This window comes from Hypanus sabinus, unplaced genomic scaffold (assembly GCF_030144855.1).
Source record: "Hypanus sabinus isolate sHypSab1 unplaced genomic scaffold, sHypSab1.hap1 scaffold_1354, whole genome shotgun sequence".
Taxonomy (NCBI): Eukaryota; Metazoa; Chordata; class Chondrichthyes; order Myliobatiformes; family Dasyatidae; genus Hypanus; species Hypanus sabinus.
Window position 1 is genome coordinate 1 of NW_026779425.1, and position 18654 is coordinate 18654.

At 52.9% G+C, this 18654-nt stretch overlaps 2 protein-coding genes across 2 annotated transcripts in view; both read right to left on the reverse strand.

Annotated features, from left to right (window-relative positions):
* Nucleotides 1-2846: 2846 nt before the first annotated feature.
* LOC132386878 (uncharacterized) lies at nucleotides 2847-4213 on the reverse strand (the record flags this gene model as incomplete). Its single annotated transcript, XM_059959231.1, has 2 exons — nucleotides 4164-4213; nucleotides 2847-3999 (listed from the first exon to the last, which is right to left on the reverse strand). Coding segments are annotated over exons 1-2 (1203 nt in total), but the record flags the coding sequence as incomplete, so codon positions are not given.
* Nucleotides 3870-18654, reverse strand: part of arl2 (ADP-ribosylation factor-like 2) — an 84809-nt gene continuing 70024 nt past the window's right edge. Inside the window, exon 5 of the mRNA XM_059959232.1 lies at nucleotides 3870-4437. Within this exon, the coding sequence (XP_059815215.1) occupies nucleotides 4303-4437 (135 nt within the window). The 3' untranslated portion in view covers nucleotides 3870-4302. The remainder of the gene's footprint in view (nucleotides 4438-18654) is intronic.

Sequence of the window (18654 nt, forward strand, 5' to 3'; positions counted from 1 at the left end):
AGGGGCTTCTTTACTCAGAGAATGGCAGCTGTGTGGAACGAGCTTCCAGAAGAAGTGGTAGAGACAGGTTCGATATTGTCATTTAAAGTAAAATTGGATAGGTATATGGACAGGAAAGGAATGGAGGGTTATGGGCTGAGTGCAGGTCGGTGGGACTCGGTGAGAGTAAGCATTCGGCATGGAATAGAAGGGCCGAGATGGACTGTTTCTGTGCTATAATTGTTATATGGTTATATCTTTTAACCAGCCCAGCTGCAGCAGAATGTGCAGAGACGGAGAAGAGAGATGGAGGGGGAAGGGGAAGAGAAGGGAAGGCGGGGGAATGCAGTGGAATAACACACTACCTGCTGAAGGTATGGAGATTGCAGCCAGGGTTAAGGCATGTCCAGGCAAGACTAGTTGACAAATGATCTGCAGTCAGCCCAGCCAACAATAATCTGGAGCCACTTGGATGCAAATACAGGATTCACGGGTGACATTTGCTATTGGTCAGTTTCTTCACTAATTCTTAAGTATTATTAGCCTTTAACACAGAGATTCTATTGGCTATTAATACCAGCATTGCCGTGTGATTGGTGATTACATAAAGAAGAAATTTGAACATTCCCAAGGTTACCAATTAGTCGACAGTGGTATCCAACTCATCAGTTCTGTATGAAAATGGCATTTCTCTGTCCAGAATTCAGAACAGTGACCTCCTTAGCCTCTCCTCGTGCACAAGTGCGGCTGAGGACCGAGTCCAGTGACAGCAGAGTAGCTCTGGTGAGGAAGGGAATATTTCAGATCCAGACACAGGGTTTCAACCCAGAACACTGACAAGTCCTTTCCCTTCGTAGACGCCGAGTCTGAAGAGCAGGTTGTTCATCGGCTGGTCAAACCCGCCTGTTAAAATAACAGTCCCAGAGCCCACGGGTGAGTTAATGGCTGAAGGACGGTGGGTGCTATGATGGAAAATCCAGACTAGCAAGGGCACTACAATGCAAGGGGAGTTAGAGCTGGTACTCTCCCACATAAAACAGTAGCAAGAAGGTAGTGTCATTCCCTTAATGCACAATTTTTTAATATATAAACTTGGTGAGGCTGATGCACAGGCAGCCATCTTGACAGAGCGGAGTCACGAAGTGAGAACCCCTCGCCTCTCCAGCCATCCTCCGCTGTCACTGCATCTTCTACCGGCTCCACCTTGACAGAGCGGAGTCACGGAGTGAGAACCCCTCGCCTCTCCAGCCATCCTCCGCTGTCACTGCATCTTCTACCGGCTCCACCTTGACAGAGCGGAGTCACGGAGTGAGAACCCCTCGCCTCTCCAGCCATCCTCCGCTGTCACTGCATCTTCTACCGGCTCCACCTTGACAGAGCGGAGTCACGGAGTGAGAACCCCTCGCCTCTCCAGCCATCCTCCGCTGTCACTGCATCTTCTACCGGCTCCACCTTGACAGAGCGGAGTCACGGAGTGAGAACCCCTCGCCTCTCCAGCCATCCTCCGCTGTCACTGCATCTTCTACCGGCTCCATCTTGACAGAGCGGAGTCACGGAGTGAGAACCCCTCGCCTCTCCAGCCATCCTCCGCTGTCACTGCATCTTCTACCGGCTCCACCTTGACAGAGCGGAGTCACGGAGTGAGAACCCCTCGCCTCTCCAGCCATCCTCCGCTGTCACTGCATCTTCTACCGGCTCCATCTGGGTTGGATCCCCCTTTGTGTGGAACCACCCCCCAGCAAGGGTGACCCCACCCAGACTCTCAGGATCCCACAAGGTGCTCGATCCTCAGAGAAGACAAAAAAAACAAGCCACACAGAACTCCAACCCTGCCACTTTAATCCTTTAAATTTAATATCCTATATTACAAAATAATTTAAGCAAGCATTTGATGTTGCCCGTGGGGTTTAAACCACAGACGAACCTGGGCCTTCCAAGAGCCACCGGACAAAAAAACAATCACAAAATGCACATGGCAGACTGGTAGTCACACTGCACAGGTTGAGGCAGGCCCAGGCGGGGGAGGGACGAGGGAGGGCGTGGGCTTGGGGGGGGGAGGGAGGGAGGGCACAGGTGGGGGAGGGACGAGGGAGGACGTGGGCTGGGGAGAAGGGAGGGAGGGCACAGGTGGGGGAGGGACGAGGGAGGACGTGGGCTGGGGAGAAGGGAGGGAGGGCACAGGTGGGGGAGGGATGAGGGAGGGCGTGGGCTGGGGGGGGAGGGAGGGAGGGCACAGGTGGGGGAGGGACGAGGGAGGACGTGGGCTGGGGAGAAGGGAGGGAGGGCACAGGTGGGGGAGGGATGAGGGAGGGCGTGGGCTGGGGGGGGAGTGAGGGAGGGTGTGGGCTGGGGGGGGAGTGAGGGAGGACGTGGGCTGGGGAGAAGGGAGGGAGGGCACAGGTGGGGGAGGGACGAGGGAGGACGTGGGCTGGGGAGAAGGGAGGGAGGGCACAGGTGGGGGAGTGAGGGAGGGCGTGGGCTGGGGGGGGAGTGAGGGAGGGCCCAGGCGGGGGAGGGACGAGGGAGGGTGTGGGCTGGGGGGGGAGTGAGGGAGGGCCCAGGTGGGGGAGGGATGAGGGAGGGCGTGGGCTGGGGGGGGAGTGAGGGAGGGCCCAGGCGGGGGAGGGACGAGGGAGGGTGTGGGCTGGGGGGGTTGGGAGTGAGGGAGGGCCCAGGCGGGGGAGGGACGAGGGAGGGTGTGGGCTGGGGGGGGGGAGTGAGGGAGGGCCCAGGTGGGGGGGGGAGTGAGGGAGTGCCCAGGTGGGGGAGGGACGAGGGAGGGCGTGGGCTGGGGGGGAGTGAGGGAGGGCCCAGGCGGGGGAGGGACGAGGGAGGGTGTGGGCTGGGGAGGAGGGAGGGCATAGGTGGGGGAGGGACGAGGGAGGACGTGGGCTGGGGAGAAGGGAGGGAGGGCACAGGTGGGGGAGGGACGAGGGAGGGCGTGGGCTGGGGAGAAGGGAGGGAGGGCCCAGGCGGGGGAGGGACGAGGGAGGGCGTGGGCTGGGGGGGGGGAGTGAGGGAGGGCCCAGGCGGGGGAGGGACGAGGGAGGGTGTGGGCTGGGGAGGAGTGAGGGAGGGCGTGGGCTGGGGGGGGGAGTGAGGGAGGGCGTGGGCTGGGGGGGGGAGTGAGGGAGGGCCCAGGCGGGGGAGGGACGAGGGAGGGTGTGGGCTGGGGAGGAGTGAGGGAGGGCACAGGCGGGGGAGGGACAAGGGAGGGCGTGGGCTGGGGGGGGAGTGAGGGAGGGCCCAGGCGGGGGAGGGACGAGGGAGGGTGTGGGCTGGGGAGGAGTGAGGGAGGGCACAGGCGGGGGAGGGACGAGGGAGGGCGTGGGCTGGGGGGGGGAGTGAGGGAGGGTGTGGGCTGGGGGGGGGGAGTGAGGGAGGGCCCAGGTGGGGGAGGGACGAGGGAGGGCGTGGGCTGGGGAGAAGGGAGGGAGGGCGTGGGCTGGTGGGGAGTGAGGGAGGGCCCAGGCGGGGGAGGGACGAGGGAGGGTGTGGGCTGGGGGGGGGGAGTGAGGGAGGGCCCAGGCGGGGGAGGGACGAGGGAGGGCGTGGGCTGGGGGGGGAGTGAGGGAGGGCCCAGGCGGGGGAGGGACGAGGGAGGGTGTGGGCTGGGGAGGAGTGAGGGAGGGCACAGGCGGGGGAGGGACGAGGGAGGGCGTGGGCTGGGGGGGGGAGTGAGGGAGGGTGTGGGCTGGGGGGGGGGAGTGAGGGAGGGCCCAGGTGGGGGAGGGACGAGGGAGGGCGTGGGCTGGGGAGAAGGGAGGGAGGGCGTGGGCTGGTGGGGAGTGAGGGAGGGCCCAGGCGGGGGAGGGACGAGGGAGGGTGTGGGCTGGGGGGGGGAGTGAGGGAGGGCCCAGGCGGGGGAGGGACAAGGGAGGGCGTGGGCTGGGGGGGGAGTGAGGGAGGGAGGGCACAGGTGCGGGAGGAACAAGGGAGCAATTAAGAGAGCTCCGTTGGGAGGGCGAGGACGTAAATGCACAAGAAGGGAATTCCCTGCTCTTTCTGTTTACAGGACGCCTTCATGCAGATCAAACTTTACTTGCCATATTCACACCTCATTGAACCGAGCACTGCTCACGTCACTGTCCTGTCAGGAAAGGATTTAACATTGAGGGTTCATAAAATTAAGGAGCTTTGCAGGTGGGATTTAATTATTTCTCTGCCCCCCTCCCCCTCCCAACTCCACTTCGATAACTCGATGCAGTTGCTGCGCTTGGCAGTCTGCTCCCATCGATCCAGGCCTCGGAATAGGGTGGGCGCCACCGTCGTGACGGGGGGCTCGGAGGGGGCAGTCCTTCGGGGTGAGGGGCAGCGGAGGGCTCAGTCCGCGGTGAATATCCGGCAGGAGATGTCGTCCAGCAGCCAGTCTATTCCAGCCAGCAGGTTCTCCCCCGTCACCGCGCTGCAGTCGCGGATGCACCAGTGGTGGGTCTGAATGCTGTCTAGGTCCAGGGCCTGCACAGAGACACAGAACAGCAGCCTGCTGAGACTGGACAACATCAAGTGAAATATTCAAATAAACATTCACACAGGCACGAAACTACATTCAGTATTTCTCCTTATAATTGAAGATCCAGTGTTCACTCACAAACAGAGAAGCAGGTTGAAGATCAGTGGCATATGTCATGAAATTTGTTGCTATGCAGCACCACAGTGAAATATATAACTGTGAGCTATAATAGTTTAAATAAATAGTGCAAAAAGAGAAAAAGAAACTATTGAGGTGGTGTTCATGGGTTCAATGTCAGTTCAGAAATCTGATAGCAGAGGGGAAGAAGCTGTTCCTGAATCGTTGAGTGTGTGTGTTCAGGCTCCTGTACCTCCCCCCTGATGGCAGAGGGGAAGAAGCTGTTCCTGAATCGTTGAGTGTGTGTCTTCAGGCTCCTGTACCTCCTCCCTGATGGCAGAGGGGAAGAAGCTGTTCCTGAATCGTTGAGTGTGTGTCTTCAGGCTCCTGTACCTCCTCCCTGATGGCAGAGGGGGAGAAGCTGTTCCTGAATCGTTGAGTGTGTGTCTTCAGGCTCCTGTACCTCCTCCCTGATGGCAGAGGGGGAGAAGCTGTTCCTGAATCACTGAGTGTGTGTCTTCAGACTCCTGTACCTCCTCCCTGATGGCAGAGGGGAAGAAGCTGTTCCTGAATCGTTGAGTGTGCGTCTTCAGGCTCCTGTACATCCTCCCTGATGGCAGAGGGGAAGAAGCTGTTCCTGAATCACTGAGTGTGTGTCTTCAGGCTCCTGTACCTCCTCCCTGATGGCAGAGGGGAAGAAGCTGTTCCTGAATCGTTGAGTGTGTGTCTTCAGGCTCCTGTACATCCTCCCTGATGGCAGAGGGGAAGAAGCTGTTCCTGAATCACTGAGTGTGTGTCTTCAGGCTCCTGTACCTCCTCCCTGATGGCAGAGGGGAAGAAGCTGTTCCTGAATCGTTGAGTGTGTGTCTTCAGGCTCCTGTACCTCCTCCCTGATGGTAGCAATGAGAAGAGGGCATGTCCTGGGTGATGGGGGTCCTTAATGATGGATGCTGCCTTTTTGAGGCATCGCTGCTTGAAGATGCCCTGGATGTTGGGGTGTCTGGTGCCCACGATGGAGCTGGCTGAGTTTACAACTTTCTGCAGCTTATTTCAATCCTGTGCAGTGTCCGTCTCTATACGAGACGGTGTTGCAACCAGTTAGAATGCCCTCCACGGTACATCTGCAGAAATTTGTGAGTGTCTTTGGTGACAAATCAGATCTCCTCAATCTCCTAATGAAATATAGCCACTATCGTGCCTTCTTTCTAACTGCATCGACATGTTGGGTCCAGGGTAGATAACAAAGTCAATGCTAATTGGCCCAGCCATGTACAGTCCGGTACAAAAATCTTAGGCACATATATACAGCTGGGCTGCTTAAAATCTTTGCACAGTCCTGTAGTAATTTCATGTATCGCACTGTACGGCTGCTGCATAAAAAGAAATTTCATGACAGATGTGAGTAATGATAAACCTGATTCTGATCTGGGTCTCTATTGTGGACTGAGAGTGGGAAGGGGCAGGGAGAGGGGAATCATGGTTGGGAAAAGGGGAAGGGAGAGTGGAGGGAGCGGGAAGCACCAGAGAGACATTCTGTAATGATCAATAAAGCTATTGTTTGGAATCAAATGACCTTGCCCGGTGTCTCAGGGCTGGGTGTGTCTGTACCCACCCCCGACACTCCTTCTCTGCCCCCTGTCCCACCCCCTCCCACAGCGCTCCACCCTCACCATTCCCAACGTACTTTCCTCCCACCAGATTCACAAACTCACTTTCCACTCCACAGTGACATACAGTACAAACTCGCTCTCCGCTCCACAGTGACATACAGTACAAACTCGCTCTCCGCTCCACGTTGACAGACAGTACAAACTCGCTCTCCGCTCCACGGTGACAGACAGTACAAACTCACTCTCCGCTCCACGGTGACAGACAGTACAAACTCACTCTCCGCTCCACATTGACAGACAGTACAAACTCGCTCTCCGCTCCACATTGACAGACAGTACAAACTCGCTCTCCGCTCCACATTGACAGACAGTACAAACTCTCTGCTCCACGGTGACAGACAGTACAAACTCGCTCTCCGCTCCACATTGACAGACAGTACAAACTCGCTCTCCGCTCCACATTGACAGACAGTACAAACTCGCTCTCCGCTCCACATTGACAGACAGTACAAACTCTCTGCTCCACGGTGACAGACAGTACAAACTCGCTCTCCGCTCCACATTGACAGACAGTACAAACTCTCTGCTCCACGGTGACAGACAGTACAAACTCGCTCTCCGCTCCACGGTGACAGACAGTACAAACTCTCTGCTCCACGGTGACAGACAGTACAAACTCGCTCTCCGCTCCACGGTGACAGACAGTACAAACTCTCTGCTCCACGGTGACATACAGTACAAACTCACTCTCTGCTCCACGTTGACATACAGTACAAATTCGCTCTCCGCTCCACGGTGACAGACAGTACAAACTCATTCTCCGCTCCACGGTGACAGACAGTACAAACTCGCTCTCTGCTCCACGGTGACAGACAGTACAAACTCGCTTTCCGCTCCACGGTGACAGACAGTACAAACTCGCTCTCCGCTCCACGGTGACAGACAGTACAAACTCTCCGCTCCACGGTGACAGACAGTACAAACTCGCTCTCCGCTCCACAGTGACAGACAGTACAAACTCGCTCTCCGCTCCACGGTGACAGACAGTACAAACTCGCTCTCCGCTCCACGGTGACATACAGTACAAACTCGCTCTCCGCTCCACGGTGACAGACAGTACAAACTCGCTCTCCGCTCCACGGTGACAGACAGTACAAACTCTCCGCTCCACGGTGACAGACAGTACAAACTCGCTCTCCGCTCCACGGTGACAGACAGTACAAACTCTCCGCTCCACGGTGACAGACAGTACAAACTCTCCACTCCACGGTGACAGACAGTACAAACTCTCCACTCCACGGTGACAGACAGTACAAACTCACTTTCCGCTCCACGGTGACATACAGTACAAACTCTCCACTCCACGGTGACAGACAGTACAAACTCACTCTCCGCTCCACGGTGACATACAGTACAAACTCTCCGCTCCACGGTGACAGACAGGACAAACTCACTTTCCGCTCCACGGTGACATACAGTACAAACTCGCTCTCTGCTCCACGGTGACAGACAGTACAAACTCGCTCTCCGCTCCACGTTGACAGACAGTACAAACTCGCTCTCCGCTCCACGGTGACAGACAGTACAAACTCGCTCTCCGCTCCACATTGACAGACAGTACAAACTCGCTCTCCGCTCCACGTTGACAGACAGTACAAACTCGCTCTCTGCTCCACGGTGACAGACAGTACAAACTCGCTCTCCGCTCCACGTTGACAGACAGTACAAACTCGCTCTCCGCTCCACGGTGACAGACAGTACAAACTCGCTCTCCGCTCCACGGTGACAGACAGTACAAACTCTCCGCTCCACGGTGACAGACAGTACAAACTCGCTCTCAGCTCCACAGTGACAGACAGTACAAACTCGCTCTCCGCTCCACGTTGACATACAGTACAAACTCGCTCTCCGCTCCACGGTGACAGACAGTACAAACTCGCTCTCCGCTCCACGGTGACATACAGTACAAACTCTCCACTCCACGTTGACAGACAGTACAAACTCGCTCTCCGCTCCACGGTGACAGACAGTACAAACTCGCTCTCCGCTCCACAGTGACAGACAGTACAAACTCGCTCTCCGCTCCACGTTGACATACAGTACAAACTCGCTCTCCGCTCCACGGTGACAGACAGTACAAACTCGCTCTCCGCTCCACGGTGACATACAGTACAAACTCTCCACTCCACGTTGACAGACAGTACAAACTCGCTCTCCGCTCCACGGTGACAGACAGTACAAACTCGCTCTCCGCTCCACAGTGACAGACAGTACAAACTCGCTCTCCGCTCCACGTTGACATACAGTACAAACTCGCTCTCCGCTCCACGGTGACAGACAGTACAAACTCGCTCTCCGCTCCACGGTGACAGACAGTACAAACTCGCTCTCCGCTCCACGTTGACAGACAGTACAAACTCGCTCTCCGCTCCACGGTGACAGACAGTACAAACTCGCTCTCCGCTCCACGGTACCAGACAGTACAAACTCACTCTCCGCTCCACATTGACAGACAGTACAAACTCGCTCTCCGCTCCACGTTGACAGACAGTACAAACTCGCTCTCTGCTCCACGGTGACAGACAGTACAAACTCGCTCTCCGCTCCACGTTGACAGACAGTACAAACTCGCTCTCCGCTCCACGGTGACAGACAGTACAAACTCGCTCTCCGCTCCACGGTGACAGACAGTACAAACTCTCCGCTCCACGGTGACAGACAGTACAAACTCGCTCTCCGCTCCACAGTGACAGACAGTACAAACTCGCTCTCCGCTCCACGTTGACATACAGTACAAACTCGCTCTCCGCTCCACGGTGACAGACAGTACAAACTCGCTCTCCGCTCCACGGTGACATACAGTACAAACTCTCCACTCCACGGTGACAGACAGTACAAACTCGCTCTCCGCTCCACGGTGACAGACAGTACAAACTCTCCACTCCACGGTGACAGACAGTACAAACTCGCTCTCCGCTCCACGGTGACATACAGTACAAACTCTCCACTCCACGGTGACAGACAGTACAAACTCGCTCTCCGCTCCACGGTGACATACAGTACAAACTCGCTCTCCGCTCCACGGTGACAGACAGTACAAACTCGCTCTCCGCTCCACGGTGACATACAGTACAAACTCTCCACTCCACGGTGACAGACAGTACAAACTCGCTCTCCGCTCCACGGTGACAGACAGTACAAACTCGCTCTCCGCTCCACAGTGACAGACAGTACAAACTCGCTCTCCGCTCCACGGTGACAGACAGTACAAACTCGCTCTCCGCTCCACGGTGACAGACAGTACAAACTCGCTCTCCGCTCCACGGTGACAGACAGTACAAACTCGCTCTCCGTTCCACGGTGACAGACAGTACAAACTCGCTCTCCGCTCCACGGTGACAGACAGTACAAACTCGCTCTCCGCTCCACGGTGACAGACAGTACAAACTCGCTCTCCACTCCACGGTGACAGACAGTACAAACTCGCTCTCCGCTCCACGGTGACAGACAGTACAAACTCGCTCTCCGCTCCACGGTGACAGACAGTACAAACTCGCTCTCCGCTCCACGGTGACAGACAGTACAAACTCGCTCTCCGCTCCACGGTGACAGACAGTACTGTGTGAAAGGCTGAGGCCCCATAGGGGTACATTTGTGCCTGAAACCTGCACAGTATTCCAAGTGTGAAAAGGGAGGTTTTCCGAGGGAGAATGTCAGATCCAAGTGCCCAGGTTTTTGAGGGAAGGTTACCAACTGAAATGGTCCAAACTGGGGATGGACAGGAGGCTGCAACTGCAGGTGCAGGGAGATTTGGGCAACAGGAAGGGGCAAGAGAACCTGATGCCAGGCCTCCACAGATGCTGCTTGGCCTGGTGAGTTCTTCCAGCATCAGCAGTTCCTCATGTCTCTCTATTGCTAGACTGGTTTGTATGTAGAACACTTGTTAATCCGTCTGCTCCAATCAAATACACATCCCATCTGTCTGGTTTGTACATAGAGTCTCTGTCAGTCCCCCAATCAAACTCACATCCAACCTGTCTGGTTTGTATGTAGAGTCTCCGTCAGTCCCACGATCAAACTCACATCCCATCTGTCTGGTTTGTATGTAGAGTCTCTGTCAGTCCCCCGATCAAACTCACATCCCACCTGTCTGGTTTGTACGTAGAGTCTCTGTCAGTCCCCCGATCAAACTCACATCCCATCTGTCTGGTTTGTACGTAGAGTCTCTGTCAGTCACCCGATCAAACTCACATCCCATCTGTCTGGTTTGTATGTAGAGTCTCTGTCAGTCCCCCGATCAAACTCACATCCCATCTGTCTGGTTTGTACGTAGAGTCTCTGTCAGTCCCCCGATCAAACTCACATCCCATCTGTCTGGTTTGTATGTAGAGTCTCTGTCAGTCCCCCGATCAAACTCACATCCCATCTGTCTGGTTTGTACGTAAAGTCTCTGTCAGTCCCCCGATCAAACTCACATCCCATCTGTCTGGTTTGTACGTAGACTCTCTGTCAGTCCCCCGATCAAACTCACATCCCATCTGTCTGGTTTGTATGTAGAGTCTCTGTCAGTCCCCCGATCAAACTCACATCCCATCTGCCTGGTTTGTATGTAGAGTCTCTGTCAGTCCCCCGATCAAACTCACATCCCATCTGTCTGGTTTGTATGTAGAGTCTCTGTCAGTCCCCCAATCAAACTCACATCCCATCTGTCTGGTTTGTATGTAGAGTCTCTGTCAGTCCCCCGATCAAACTCACATCCCATCTGCCTGGTTTGTACGTAGAGTCTCTGTCAGTCCCCCGATCAAACTGACATCCCATCTGTCTGGTTTGTATGTAGAGTCTCTGTCAGTCCCCCGATCAAACTCACATCCCATCTGCCTGGTTTGTACGTAGAGTCTCTGTCAGTCCCCCGATCAAACTCATATCCCATCTGCCTGGTTTGTACGTAGAGTCTCTGTCAGTCCCCCGATCAAACTGACATCCCGTCTGACTGGTTTGTATGCAGAGTCTCTGTCAGTCCCCCGATCAAACTCACATCCCATCTGTCTGGTTTGTATGTAGAGTCTCTGTCAGTCCCCCGATCAAACTCACATCCCACCTGTCTGGTTTGTACGTAGAGTCTCTGTCAGTCCCCTGATCAAACTCACATCCCATCTGTCTGGTTTGTATGTAGAGTCTCTGTCAGTCCCCCGATCAAACTGACATCCCGTCTGTCTGGTTTGTATGTAGAGTCTCTGTCAGTCCGTCTGCTCCAATCAAACTCACATCCCATCTGTCTGGTTTGTATGTAGCGTCTCTGTCAGTCCGTCTGCTCCAATAAAACTCACATCCCATCTGTCTGGTTTGTATGTAGAGTCTCTGTCAGTCCCCCGATCAAACTCACATCCCATCTGTCTGGTTTGTATGTAGAGTCTCTGTCAGTCCCCCGATCAAACTCACATCCCATCTGTCTGGTTTGTATGTAGAGTCTCTGTCAGTCCCCCGATCAAACTCACATCCCACCTGTCTGGTTTGTACGTAGAGTCTCTGTCAGTCCCCCGATCAAACTCACATCCCATCTGTCTGGTTTGTATGTAGAGTCTCTGTCAGTCCCCCGATCAAACTCACAACCCATCTGTCTGGTTTGTATGTAGAGTCTCTGTCAGTCCCCCAATCAAACTCACATCCCACCTGTCTGGTTTGTATGTAGAGTCTCTGTCAGTCCGTATGCTCCAATCAAACTGACATCCCGTCTGTCTGGTTTGTATGTAGAGTCTCTGTCAGTCCCCCGATCAAACTCACATCCCATCTGTCTGGTTTGTATGTAGAGTCTCTGTCAGTCCGTCTGCTCCAATCAAACTCACATCCCATCTGTCTGGTTTGTAAGTAGAGTCTCTGTCAGTCCCCCGATCAAACTCACATCCCATCTGTCTGGTTTGTATGTAGAGTCTCTGTCAGTCCCCCGATCAAACTCACATCCCGTCTGTCTGGTTTGTATGTAGAGTCTCTGTCAGTCCCCCGATCAAACTCACATCCCATCTGTCTGGTTTGTATGTAGAGTCTCTGTCAGTCCGTCTGCTCCAATCAAACTCACATCCCATCTGTCTGGTTTGTATGTAGAGTCTCTGTCAGTCCCCCGATCAAACTCACATCCCATCTGTCTGGTTTGTATGTAGAGTCTCTGTCAGTCCGTCTGCTCCAATCAAACTGACATCCCATCTGTCTGGTTTGTATGTAGAGTCTCTGTCAGTCCGTCTGCTCCAATCAAACTCACATCCCGTCTGTCTGGTTTGTATGTAGAGTCTCTGTCAGTCCCCCGATCAAACTCACATCCCGTCTGTCTGGTTTGTATGTAGCGTCTCTGTCAGTCCGTCTGCTCCAATCAAACTCACATCCCATCTGTCTGGTTTGTATGTAGAGTCTCTGTCAGTCCGTCTGCTCCAATCAAACTGACATCCCGTCTGTCTGGTTTGTATGTAGAGTCTCTGTCAGTCCCCCGATCAAACTCACATCCCACCTGTCTGGTTTGTATGTAGAGTCTCTGTCAGTCCGTCTGCTCCAATCAAACTGACATCCCGTCTGTCTGGTTTGTATGTCGCGTCTCTGTCAGTCCCCCAATCAAACTCACATCCCGTCTGTCTGGTTTGTATGTAGCGTCTCTGTCAGTCCGTCTGCTCCAATCAAACTCACATCCCATCTGTCTGGTTTGTATGTAGAGTCTCTGTCAATCCGTCTGCTCCAATCAAACTCACATCCCATCTGTCTGGTTTGTATGTAGAGTCTCTGTCAGTCCCCCGATCAAACTCACATCCCATCTGTCTGGTTTGTATGTAGAGTCTCTGTCAGTCCGTCTGATCCAATCAAACTCACATCCCATCTGTCTGGTTTGTATGTAGAGTCTCTGTCCGTCCGTCTGCTCCAATCAAACTGACATCCCGTCTGTCTGGTTTGTATGTTGTGTCACTGTCAGTCCCCCAATCAAACTCACATCCCATCTGTCTGGTTTGTATGTAGAGTCTCTGTCAGTCCGTCTGCTCCAATCAAACTCACATCCCGTCTGTCTGGTTTGTATGTAGCGTCTCTGTCAGTCCGTCTGCTCCAATCAAACTCACATCCCATCTGTCTGGTTTGTACGTAGAGTCTCTGTCAATCCCCCGATCAAACTCACATCCAATCTGTCTGGTTTGTATGTAGAGTCTCTGTCAATCCCCCGATCAAACTCACATCCCATCTGTCTGGTTTGTATGTAGAGTCTCTGTCAATCCCCCGATCAAACTCACATCCCATCTGTCTGGTTTGTATGTAGAGTCTCTGTCAGTCCCCCTGCTCCAATCAAACTCACATCCCACCTGTCTGGTTTGTATGTAGAGTCTCTGTCAGTCCCCCGATCAAACTCACATCCCATCTGTCTGGTTTGTATGTAGAGTCTCTGTCAGTCCCCCTGCTCCAATCAAACTGACATCCCGTCTGTCTGGTTTGTATGTAGCGTCTCTGTCAGTCCCCCGATCAAACTCACATCCCATCTGTCTGGTTTGTATGTAGAGTCTCTGTCAGTCCCCCTGCTCCAATCAAACTCACATCCCGTCTGTCTGGTTTGTATGTAGAGTCTCTGTCAGTCCCCCTGCTCCAATCAAACTGACATCCCGTCTTTCTGGTTTGTATGTAGAGTCTCTGTCAGTCCGTCTGCTCCAATCAAACGGACATCCCGTCTGTCTGGTTTGTATGTAGAGTCTCTGTCAGTCCCCCGATCAAACTCACATCCCATCTGTCTGTTTTGTATGTAGAGTCTCTGTCAGTCCCCCGATCAAACTCACATCCCATCTGTCTGGTTTGTATGTAGAGTCTCTGTCAATCCCCCGATCAAACTCACATCCCGTCTGTCTGGTTTGTATGTAGAGTCTCTGTCAATCCCCCAATCAAACTCACATTCCGTCTGTCTGGTTTGTATGTAGACTCTCTGTCAGTCCGTCTGCTCCAATCAAACTCACATCCCACCTGTCTGGTTTGTATGTAAAGTCTCTGTCAGTCCCCCGATCAAACTCACATCCCATCTGTCTGGTTTGTATGTAGAGTCTCTGTCAGTCCCCCGATCAAACTCACATCCCATCTGTCTGGTTTGTATGTAGAGTCTCTGTCAGTCTCCCGATCAAACTCACATCCCATCTGTCTGTTTTGTATGTAGAGTCTCTGTCAGTCCGTCTGCTCCAATCAAACTCACATCCCATCTGTCTGGTTTGTATGTCGCGTCTCTGTCAGTCCGTCTGCTCCAATCAAACTCACATCCCATCTGTCTGGTTTGTATGTAGCGTCTCTGTCAGTCCGTCTGCTCCAATCAAACTCACATCCCATCTGTCTGGTTTGTATGTAGAGTCTCTGTCAGTCCGTCTGCTCCAATCAAACTCACATCCCATCTGTCTGGTTTGTATGTAGAGTCTCTGTCAGTCCCCCGATCAAACTCACATCCCGTCTGTCTGGTTTGTATGTAGAGTCTCTGTCAATCCCCCGATCAAACTCACATCCCGTCTGTCTGGTTTGTATGTAGAGTCTCTGTCAGTCCCCCGATCAAACTCACATCCCATCTGTCTGGTTTGTATGTAGAGTCTCTGTCAATCCCCCGATCAAACTCACATCCCGTCTGTCTGGTTTGTATGTAGAGTCTCTGTCAGTCCCCCGATCAAACTCACATCCCATCTGTCTGGTTTGTATGTAGAGTCTCTGTCTGCCCCCGATCAAACTCACATCCCATCTGTCTGGTTTGTATGTAGAGTCTCTGTCAGTCCGTCTGCTCCAATCAAACTCACATCCCACCTGTCTGGTTTGTATGTAGAGTCTCTGTCAGTCCCCCGATCAAACTCACATCCCATCTGTCTGGTTTGTATGTAGAGTCTCTGTCAGTCCCCCGATCAAACTCACATCCCGTCTGTCTGGTTTGTATGTAGAGTCTCTGTCAATCCCCCGATCAAACTCACATCCCGTCTGTCTGGTTTGTATGTAGAGTCTCTGTCAGTCCCCCGATCAAACTCACATCCCATCTGTCTGGTTTGTATGTAGAGTCTCTGTCAATCCCCCGATCAAACTCACATCCCGTCTGTCTGGTTTGTATGTAGAGTCTCTGTCAGTCCCCCGATCAAACTCACATCCCATCTGTCTGGTTTGTATGTAGAGTCTCTGTCAGTCCCCCGATCAAACTCACATCCCGTCTGTCTGGTTTGTATGTAGAGTCTCTGTCAGTCCCCCGATCAAACTCACATCCCATCTGTCTGGTTTGTATGTAGAGTCTCTGTCAGTTTCCCGATCAAACTCACATCCCATCTGTCTGGTTTGTATGTAGAGTCTCTGTCAGTCCCCCGATCAAACTCACATCCCATCTGTCTGGTTTGTATGTAGAGTCTCTGTCAGTCCGTCTGCTCCAATCAAACTCACATCCCACCTGTCTGGTTTGTATGTAGAGTCTCTGTCAGTCCCCCGATCAAACTCACATCCCATCTGTCTGGTTTGTATGTAGAGTCTCTGTCAGTCCCCCGATCAAACTCACATCCCATCTGTCTGGTTTGTATGTAGAGTCTCTGTCAATCCCCCGATCAAACTCACATCCCGTCTGTCTGGTTTGTATGTAGAGTCTCTGTCAGTCCCCCGATCAAACTCACATCCCATCTGTCTGGTTTGTATGTAGAGTCTCTGTCTGCCCCCGATCAAACTCACATCCCATCTGTCTGGTTTGTATGTAGAGTCTCTGTCAGTCCGTCTGCTCCAATCAAACTCACATCCCACCTGTCTGGTTTGTATGTAGAGTCTCTGTCAGTCCCCCGATCAAACTCACATCCCATCTGTCTGGTTTGTATGTAGAGTCTCTGTCAGTCCCCCGATCAAACTCACATCCCGTCTGTCTGGTTTGTATGTAGAGTCTCTGTCAGTCCCCCGATCAAACTCACATCCCATCTGTCTGGTTTGTATGTAGAGTCTCTGTCAGTCCGTCTGCTCCAATCAAACACACATCCCATCTGTCTGGTTTGTATGTAGCGTCTCTGTCAGTCCGTCTGCTCCAATCAAACTCACATCCCGTCTGTCTGGTTTGTCTGTAGAGTCTCCGTCAGTCCCCCGATCAAACTCACATCCCACCTGTCTGGTTTGTATGTAGAGTCTCTGTCAGTCCCCCGATCAAACTCACATCCCATCTGTCTGTTTTCTATGTAGAGTCTCTGTCAGTCCCCCGATCAAACTCACATCCCATCTGTCTGGTTTGTATGTAGAGTCTCTGTCAATCCCCCGATCAAACTCCCATCCCGTCTGTCTGGTTTGTATGTAGAGTCTCTGTCAATCCCCCAATCAAACTCACATTCCGTCTGTCTGGTTTGTATGTAGACTCTCTGTCAGTCCGTCTGCTCCAATCAAACTCACATCCCACCTGTCTGGTTTGTATGTAGAGTCTCTGTCAGTCCCCCGATCAAACTCACATCCCATCTGTCTGGTTTGTATGTAGAGTCTCTGTCAGTCCCCCGATCAAACTCACATCCCATCTGTCTGGTTTGTATGTAGAGTCTCTGTCAGTCTCCCGATCAAACTCACATCCCATCTGTCTGTTTTGTATGTAGAGTCTCTGTCAGTCCGTCTGCTCCAATCAAACTCACATCCCATCTGTCTGGTTTGTATGTCGCGTCTCTGTCAGTCCGTCTGCTCCAATCAAACTCACATCCCATCTGTCTGGTTTGTATGTAGCGTCTCTGTCAGTCCGTCTGCTCCAATCAAACTCACATCCCATCTGTCTGGTTTGTATGTAGAGTCTCTGTCAGTCCCCCGATCAAACTCACATCCCATCTGTCTGGTTTGTATGTAGAGTCTCTGTCAGTCCCCCGATCAAACTCACATCCCATCTGTCTGGTTTGTATGTAGAGTCTCTGTCAATCCCCCGATCAAACTCACATCCCGTCTGTCTGGTTTGTATGTAGAGTCTCTGTCAATCCCCCGATCAAACTCACATCCCGTCTGTCTGGTTTGTATGTAGAGTCTCTGTCAGTCCCCCGATCAAACTCACATCCCATCTGTCTGGTTTGTATGTAGAGTCTCTGTCAATCCCCCGATCAAACTCACATCCCGTCTGTCTGGTTTGTATGTAGAGTCTCTGTCAGTCCCCCGATCAAACTCACATCCCATCTGTCTGGTTTGTATGTAGAGTCTCTGTCTGCCCCCGATCAAACTCACATCCCATCTGTCTGGTTTGTATGTAGAGTCTCTGTCAATCCCCCGATCAAACTCACATCCCGTCTGTCTGGTTTGTATGTAGAGTCTCTGTCAGTCCCCCGATCAAACTCACATCCCACCTGTCTGGTTTGTATGTAGAGTCTCTGTCAGTCCGTCTGCTCCAATCAAACTCACATCCCATCTGTCTGGTTTGTATGTAGCGTCTCTGTCAGTCCGTCTGCTCCAATCAAACTCACATCCCATCTGTCTGGTTTGTATGTAGAGTCTCTGTCAGTCCCCCGATCAAACTCACATCCCATCTGTCTGGTTTGTATGTAGAGTCTCCGTCAGTCCCCCGATCAAACTCACATCCCATCTGTCTGGTTTGTATGTAGAGTCTCTGTCAATCCCACGATCAAACTCACATCCCGTCTGTCTGGTTTGTATGTAGAGTCTCTGTCAGTCCCCCGATCAAACTCACATCCCACCTGTCTGGTTTGTATGTAGAGTCTCTGTCAGTCCGTCTGCTCCAATCAAACTGACATCCCGTCTGTCTGGTTTGTATGTCGCGTCTCTGTCAGTCCCCCAATCAAACTCACATCCCGTCTGTCTGGTTTGTATGTAGCGTCTCTGTCAGTCCGTCTGCTCCAATCAAACTCACATCCCGTCTGTCTGGTTTGTATGTAGAGTCTCTGTCAGTCCGTCTGCTCCAATCAAACTCACATCCCATCTGTCTGGTTTGTATGTAGAGTCTCTGTCAGTCCCCCGATCAAACTCACATCCCATCTGTCTGGTTTGTATGTAGAGTCTCTGTCAGTCCCCCGATCAAACTCACATCCCATCTGTCTGGTTTGTATGTAGAGTCTCAGTCTGCCCCCGATCAAACTCACATCCCATCTGTCTGGTTTGTATGTAGAGTCTCTGTCAATCACCGATCAAACTCACATCCCGTCTGTCTGGTTTGTATGTAGAGTCTCTGTCAGTCCCCCGATCAAACTCACATCCCACCTGTCTGGTTTGTATGTAGAGTCTCTGTCAGTCCGTCTGCTCCAATCAAACTCACATCCCATCTGTCTGGTTTGTATGTAGCGTCTCTGTCAGTCCGTCTGCTCCAATCAAACTCACATCCCATCTGTCTGGTTTGTATGTAGAGTCTCTGTCAGTCCCCCGATCAAACTCACATCCCATCTGTCTGGTTTGTATGTAGAGTCTCTGTCAGTCCCCCGATCAAACTCACATCCCATCTGTCTGGTTTCTATGTAGAGTCTCTGTCAATCCCCCGATCAAACTCACATCCCGTCTGTCTGGTTTGTATGTAGAGTCTCTGTCAGTCCCCCG